Source organism: Petromyzon marinus, chromosome 28, assembly GCF_048934315.1.
Source record: "Petromyzon marinus isolate PM22_M1 ecotype Great Lakes invasive population chromosome 28, UKy_Petmar_22M1.pri1.0, whole genome shotgun sequence".
NCBI lineage: Eukaryota > Metazoa > Chordata > Hyperoartia > Petromyzontiformes > Petromyzontidae > Petromyzon > Petromyzon marinus.
The window spans coordinates 7705908-7714315 of record NC_133694.1 but is presented as its reverse complement, the minus strand read 5'-3'; the positions used below and the strand labels follow the sequence as shown (position 1 = coordinate 7714315).

At 47.3% G+C, this 8408-nt stretch overlaps 1 protein-coding gene across 1 annotated transcript; it reads right to left on the bottom strand.

The window, feature by feature from the left end:
• Positions 1 to 16: 16 nt before the first annotated feature.
• Positions 17 to 4922, bottom strand: LOC116946976 (olfactory receptor class A-like protein 4). The gene is made up of 2 exons (XM_032962282.2): positions 4783 to 4922; positions 17 to 2635 (listed from the first exon to the last, which is right to left on the bottom strand). The coding sequence occupies exon 2, from the start codon at positions 2596 to 2598 to the stop codon at positions 1663 to 1665; it is 936 nt and encodes a 311-aa protein (XP_032818173.2). The 5' UTR covers positions 2599 to 2635; positions 4783 to 4922; the 3' UTR covers positions 17 to 1662.
• Positions 4923 to 8408: the final 3486 nt, after the last annotated feature.

The following is an 8408-nucleotide window of genomic DNA, read 5'->3' as shown; positions in this document are numbered from 1 at the left end:
GTAGGCCAAATACTGTGGTGTGTGGTGGGGTAAAGTGTGGGTGCTCCCGCCTTTTTTCAGGACATCCAGAGCTGTACGTACCTATGTTGAACTTCTTTCGCATCGTACGCAGCAAAACCCTGCTAATCGCAGCTCCCTCTATTTGGAGGGTTAAATCAAGTTATACTGGAGAGCTCCAGACGTCTCATACAGAGGCATCACCCCACCACGCGCGACCTTCCGATCGCCTGCGCTTTTGCCGTTTTCACTGCTGTGGTGGACAGTCACCGGGGGATGATGGGGGGAAGATTTGAGAAACTTGCACCGTCGTTTCAGCTGCCGCACCTGGAGAACGAACCCGTTGATCTCCGGATTGCAAGTCCCGCGCGCAAAGCATTATATAATAAAGAGAGACATATATAACAAACTGCGTGGTTATGTAACCAAACATTAAACTTTATTCAACAAAACAAAGTGCAACGTCTGAACGTTTTCATTTTATTTAATGTTCACAAAATATTTTACTGCACATTAATTCATGTATTCGGATACTCGCTGCATTGCGTATGCAGCAGTTGCGTATAGCGTGAATGAAATCAGGCAGGAGTGTATACTCTGCGTGGAAAACCCCATCTGCCCAGTCTGTCGCACTGTTTTGTGTTGTATTATTAAACAGCGATACCGCATAGAACACCCCGCCGTGTCCTTCACAATGTGAACAAAGGAATTACGCAAACATCGCTGGGTTTGACCACTGTGCAAACAGCTCGACGCTTTCACGCAACGATTTTCAGAATGTTTTCCAGTGTGCGGCTGCGCATTTGCTATTTGCGACGTTGCACTGACGCCGTGAAACGAGTTCAATTATTACCGCTTCCGTTCATGACAATGTGAGATTAATAATACAAAATTACATTTGCTTTCCTCTGTCCGTGAGCCAAACAAAAATATGAAGTTTTTATTCTCAAGGGATGGCACTCCCCAAGAAAAAAAACAATTCTATATTTATTCAGAATGAATTATTTGTATTGTTTTTATATATAATGCCTACGCCAAATCACCCATAATGCACCGGACTTTATCATATCTGAAGGTGTGTAATGAGGAAGGGCCATTGCCCAAAACGTCGTTTATTATATATATTGTACATTTGAAGCCACAGTATTATTGACGAATGTGCTGAATTTTTATTTATATTATCGGGTTGTGAAGTAGCTATGGGATAGTACGGCAGCAATGGATTTTTGAAACTATCTCTGGGGAGCTCTGGATGTTAGCCTTTCAAATGTGTGGGGTTTCTCCGGGTTTTCAGTATTTTTTTCTTCCCACAAGCCAGTCACTCATGAATAGAATAGCCAAAGCATCCCTATGTAGCAGGACCATCCTGAAAAAAGTATAAAGATTGAGTGAGTTTTCTTGGATACGTAAATATGCGATCAATTTTTCATATAAGATATGATTTAGTACTTTGTCATTCCACTGCTGGATGAAGGCCCTCCCTCCCCTCCCCCCCATTATTTCTACAGCATTACCCTCTTCCGAGACGTCTTGTCCGTGTGGAAGAGTAGACCTAAATATTCTCTAGGGGGGCTCTCGAGAGCTTCCCCTAGCCGAGGCCTTTCCACCCAACAGTGGCGTGAAGACAATGCAGCGACACGCGCCCAGCCGTGCCCCGTTTCACAATCACTTACAGATCGATAGCAAAAATAGCTTGATTCGCGAGCGCAGCTTGCCGTGCCCCACCACGAGAATCAACGGGCCCATGCTGATGTTGATGGCGGTGGAGAACCTGGCGAGCGAGATGAGCCACTCCAGGTCGTCGTCCTGCCGGTAGTTGTAGTAGTTGATCGCGAACACGTGGATGCCCCAGCAGATCACGAATATGGTCACGACCACCATGATCACCTTGGCCGCCTTCACCTCGGTGGAGACGCGCGACGGCATGAGGCTGGCCACGTGCAGTTGCCGCCGGTGCCGGTGGAGGATGAGCAGCGTCTTGATATTCACCGTCACCATGAGCACGATGGGCACGATCTCGTTGATGATCATCGACGCGGTGGTGTAGGCGAGGCCCTCGCGGGCGCTCGCGAAGTGGAGCACGCAGCCGAGCAGCGGGCGAACGGTCCCGCTCACCAGCATGAGCCGCTCGGTGAAGTTGCCCGCGCTGTTGCCGGAGAAGACCACCGCGGGCAGGCTGAAGAGCACGTTGGCGGCCCACACGCAGAGCAGCGTGAGCGCCGCGTTGCGCAGGGCGGACGTCTTGCCCTTGACGCTCGTGTGACGCCTGCTCACCATCAGGTAGTGGAACATGCTCAGCGTCAGCGTGGTCCACACGCTCACGGAGCGCGTCACCACCCAGACGCCCATGCACAGCTTGCAGCCGACGTCGCTCAGGGACATGCGCACGCCCGCGTCCCAGAAGAGGAGCGGTCCGTTGCGCACCAAGCTGATGAGGAGGTTGACGAACGCCAGGTTGACGAGGATGGCGTCGGAGGGAGGCAGGCACTCGTAGGCGCACGCCGTGTTGGCGATCACCCCCAGGATCAGCGCGTTCACCACCACGCCGAATGCCGTGATCACGCTGTGGATGACGACGAGGAGCAATGCCTCGGTGTTCATCGTGGGTGCCGCCGTGTCATCTGGTGCTCTCCTTTGCCTGCGCCGGAGGACGGAGAGGAGGAGGAGGTTACAGTCGGAGGAGGAGGGAGAGTAGGAGGAGGAGAATGACGACAAGTCGGAGGGCACAGAGGGTGGAGGACAAAGAGGTCGCCGAGGAGAAGAAGGTGTTACAGTGTACAGAGAGGAGGAGGAGGTTGGAGGATGATGACATGTAAGAGGTGGAGGAGGAGGACACATGACCGAGTCACACACTCTTTACATGTGCTCACCCAATAGCAATGTGTGCACGCGCAGCCCTGTTGTTAATCCACTGCTGGATGAGGGCCTCCTCACAACGTGCGGACCCATAGGGGCTATTTGAGCATACTTCACCACGCTGGACTGCTGTGAAAAAGAGCTTCATAGCTCATCGGATTTCTCCAGGATAAATAAAGATCGTGATTCTGGCCAGTGCAGCTTGAAGGCGGGGAGTTTAGTCAATGTAATTATGCATGTTGAGCTTCTTTCGCACCGTACGTAGCACGGTAAAACTATAGATTTTGCTGGACTGCCCTCTGCTGGCAACATAACCCCCGCAGCAGCAGCAGCTCATAATAGCTACTTTATACACGATGGCCGTACATCCAAGTACTTTCCAGGCTCATACCTGCTTTAGCTTCCAGAGATTTGACGAGATCGAGCACATGTTGGGTGATGTGTTCGAAGGCTGATTGATCGTAATCGAATAATCCTAATAACAGTGGCATTCTTCTTATGAGCGATCAGAAACTCCTATTCATGAGCATCAGCAACAGGTCAATCCACTGCTGAATGAATACCTCTCCAAGCCGTTGCCACCTCCCACGATTTCCACCATCGCTATAATCCACAGAAGCTCCTGCTACCTACGTTATTTTAGTCATACAAGAGGGACATTTTCACGAATAACTATTCACATACGACGTCCCGAAAAAGGCGATGCACATTTGTGGATAAGCACGGATAAAAGGGATCCGATCAACAGCAAAGCCGCAAATCGCCGCCGCCAAGAGGAATCTACCCACGATTATTCCACCCACAGTGCCCGGGGGTCAGCATAAAGTCCTTTGCAACCGAGTCTCGTGCCGAGCAACTTACACGTAGGTGGTTAGCCAACTTCACCGTCCTCACCATCATCATCAGAGAACGAAGTAATGCACCTGCCATGGAGTGTGACGCTAAGCCCGATAAATAGCGAGCTGCCCCCCCCTGCCACTACAAGTTACTTGAGGGGTGGTGAGATGTTAACTTGTTAACTACCTCGCCTGGTATACAGGAAGTCTTGTATATTTGGAGTTTGCGTGTTCTCCCCGTGGTCGCGTGAAAAATTTCTCCGGGTCCTCCGGTTTTTCCCACCACATTTAGCATCAATACTCTTGGGTTCTTTCGGTAAAGTCACGTAGGTATAAAATAAAATGGATCACGACGTTTCGGGCGCAACACACAAGCGTCCCGTCATCATGAGAGAACGCAATGACGGACGCTTGTGTTGCGCCCGAAACGTCGTGATTTATTTCATTTTATTACCTACGTGACTTTACCGAAAGAACCAAAGAGTATGGGGATTCCTGCAGTCACGAAAGCTTCAAATCAAGATTTAGAATCAACACCGCGCGATTTGGAGTGTTTGGCTGCTATACATTTCCACGCGGCGATAAGCCACTTCGTTGAGCTAACGGACAGGTCGCTTCTGAAAAGTAGCTTTATATAGCTCAGTGGGTCTTACCTGGTAAAATAAAAAAATGTATAGTTTAAATGGTTTACTTGCATACGCATGGCTTAATGCCATGCTTGACGCACACTTAGATTTTGTTTTTATTATCCGCATGTCATACCCGCATTTTGTCACTACAATAACAACAAATCATTGCGCGAACACAATGCCCACTGCAACCGATACATGTCTACAAGTACTTTCATCGATGAGCTACTGTCACCTGCATGGTGGAGCAGGAACTGGGTACGCATGGGCAGGAGGACAAATTCGCTCGAAGAGATATTAGGAAGCCACTGGGTTTTTTGCACCTTTAAATCACCTACATTGAAAACTGGTTTCTTCAGAACGGCTTTTTGTGTGCGTTTGTTTTGTGTTCCTTCACCCCGGGCACCGCCGATTAGCACGGTTGGCTGCGTACGGTGCGAAAGAAGTTTAAGATACGTACGTACCGGGCGCGACGTGCTGGCGATTGAGACTGTGGCGCCGGTCGGAGTGGCGAGCCAAGGTAGCGGACGCATCCGCGAAGATGGAGCGAGGAATTCAACTGGTTGGGCCGGTGGTAATGCAGAGGTTTAATAGTCGCTACGTCTCACGAGGGACCATGAGCGATGGCTTATGGCTGGCGAAAGTCTCCGTCGAGTATGGGAAATTGAACGCGACCGATGATGATGATGTTGTTGTTGAGCTTCTCCTTCTTCTTCCTTCGTGTGGCTGATTGAGACGCAGAGCGACAGCGACAATTTCACATTCGGGCGGTGAATCCAGATAACCGCGTCATCATGCGTTAACATACACGCATCACGATTGCATGTATGTCGAACTTCTTTCGCGCCGTACGTAGCCAACCGAGCTAAATCGGTGACGCCGATGAACTACCAATCGCAGTAACATACAAAAACAACAACGCCGCTACGTCGTCGACTTCGTTTAGCGCGCGCCAACATTTCGCGGACACTGCGGTGGTGACCGCGTGGTGCGGCGTGGCCCAGGGGAAGAGGAACGAGGTGGAGTGGGGGGGGTGGGGGGAGGAGTTGTTTCCTCTCCACGCTTCCCGCAGCCTCAGCGAATGCACGGACGTGAACGGGGGACCCTTGTGGCACGGACTCTGTGCTTTGTTTTCATGCGCAGTGGTGGATCCCTCGCAAATACAAAAAAAAGGGTTCTGTTTGGCGTTTGAACATCTTAACACTTGGTTTTATTGCCAGGAAGGGAAAACAAAAGCTATTCTTATTTTTTTCACACTCTGTAGTCATGTTAACGATGATGATGATCAGTTTAACACGCAGGAGGCTTTCGCGACTAATTTTACCCATAATAGACGGTGTATTGTGGGCTTAGATCGCGTAAATAAAAAAAAAACACGACGTATAAAATATAAAACAATATTTACGCGATCTAACCCCCCAAAAAACACCTGCATTATAGTTGATGCCAATTATTTTACCCAAGAAAGTTTCAAGGAGTCTCAAGATTATGATGATGATGATTATTATATTTATGTTCTTCTTGTGGGTGCTGCATTGGGATGTTAAGCCAAGTCGTGATGTTCGCACTCAGAAGTACTATAGCAAGTCTCATATCTGCCCATGAGATATGTCTCACTAATTCTCAATTGTTACGTGTGGTTTTTTTTTTTACACAAGGGTCGTTAATTTGCTTTTTGAGTCAATTAATGATATGCTGTATGTACATACGGTACTATAATAACAAGAAGATGATGACGACAGGGATGCATCCAGGAAAGCCTCACTGAGGCTAAACACTCACGTTCATAAACGTCCTACATCGGAGTGATTGTCCAATGTATAGTATTGTATATCTACTCATAGTAGTAGTAATAATTATTAATAGGATCATTCCAGTTTCGATTTAAAGTTTTCGTGACTGCAAGGATTCATCTTCTTTGGTTCTTTCGGTAAAGTCACGTGGAATGAGAATAAAAGAATAAAATAAAACAATAAAATTCTCACGACGTTTCGGCCACACAACACAAGTGGCCTTCTTCAGGTGAAAGGAACAACCTGTGTTGTGGCCGAAACGTCGTGAGAATTTTATTGTTTTATTTCATTATTTTATTCTCATTCAACGTGACTTTACCGAAAGAACCAAAGAAGATCATTCCAGTTATTTAGCCAGGAAAGCCTCAGAAGCTCGAGACTTTTTTTTTTAAAGGGGTTCCTGCATTAAGATGTTAAATTAGGCATATCAGAATGGTAAGTGGATGTCCTGAGTGAAGCCCAATGGGCTAAGAAGAATTTTGCGAAGGCGACTCGGTCGACAAACAATATATTTGTTTGGGGAAAACACTTCATGAATGTGTTTTTTAAATATTTTACTAGGTCAGGCCCACTGAGCCACCATGGACTCCACGTGGGAGGAAAGTGGAGTACCCGGGTAAATCCACACAAACGAGATTCCTGTAACGTTATGATAGGACCCTACTGGACATCTCTGAAAATAGCTTTATAGCTCATCGGATTCCTCCAGTATAAAATACATATTCTGATTCCGTTATTATTATTATTATTAAAGAGCTCAACCTCGTCAATGAAACACAAATGACGAATTCTCCAAAAGAAGAAAGTTTACAATCAGTGCATACTGCAACGCTAAGCAACAAGAGCAGCAATGTGGCCAGAGAAGCGTTGCAGAGGCGCACGGTCGAGACCGACAGCGCACTGGCGGTAACAGAGAGACGATGTCCACCGTGAAGGTGGAGCGATGAAACGAGATCGTGTGCCGCTGCTAGGTAGAGATGTGGACGGCCGGGGGACGCCTTCATGCAGCAGTGGATAGATCGCGACCGCCTGTTTCCTCTTACAGGCAAAACACTCATTTAAAAACAAAAAATGTGGAGAAATATCCCAAGGCGGAACCCTCTTAAAAACGAGTCCTGAGACTCAGACTCTCGCGGCAGGATACAAGACCACTGTAATCGTGACATTATTAGCGCTAGACGAAGATGGGCAGGCTCACTTATTGGACCCTTGCCGCTCATCTCCAGCTTGGTTACCCCCCCCCCCCCCCATTCACTGGGGCGCTCTTTGTAATCCACGTTGCACCACGACTCAGAGCTTACTTGCACACGTACATAACAAATCTAGAATGTACATAACCTTCGATTTAAAGCTTTCGTGACTGCAAGGATTCATCTTCTTTGGTTCTTTCGGTAAAGTCACGTAGAATGAGAATAAAATAATAAATTGTATAAATAAAATAACACAATAAAACAACACACTAAAATTATTTTATTCTCATTCTACGTGACTTTACCGAAAGAACCAAAGAAAATGTACATAATCGTTTACTGGCACCCAGTAAACTGTCGTTTGTTTTAAATTCGCGTAGTGTGTTAATGTCGCGGTTAGACTAAAATGTAGCGCTTACTTTTGCTCCTGTGCCCAACTTTTCCTGGCGCCTCTTGCTCTCACATTATGTTTGCATTGCGTGTTTTATATTTTTCGCGCGCGCGTGTTTCGCTTACGACCGTCAATTACCTCGTTAGTTCGTTGTACACCATTCCTCCAGGACCCAGCCTGTACTCGTTCTCTACAATAATGATGATGTTTGTGTCCTAGCTTTGCTGCTGTGCTCACACACCACGGATGCCCCGTGTAAAATAGCCGGGCGACTGCTTAAACGGGGTCATCCGTGTAATGAATCAAATACAGTAAACTCAAACGGATTTGTCCAATTCGTTTTTTTATAGTTTGCCCCCTTTTCAACACGGGTCTCTTTTTACCGTGTCAATGAACGGCGAAATATTCTCACGAGAGGGCGCTGCACAACAATAATAGAGCCCTGTGTAATGCTGAATTGCACGAACGTTATTCTGTAAATGCCAGTATTCCGCCACAAGAGATCGCTATTACACCAAGCCACACGGTGTGTAACGACTCGACGTAACATCATCATCATGAGTTAGTTTAACGCGTCGGTTTTGGCGACCATTATCATCCATAGTAGAGGTTTTAATGATGATGATGGTGTTGTCGCTGCCTCTTTGTCGGTCAACATTTGAAGTTAGAAAAACAGTCGTGGAATGATTCGATCTTAATTGCAAACACGTCGGTGG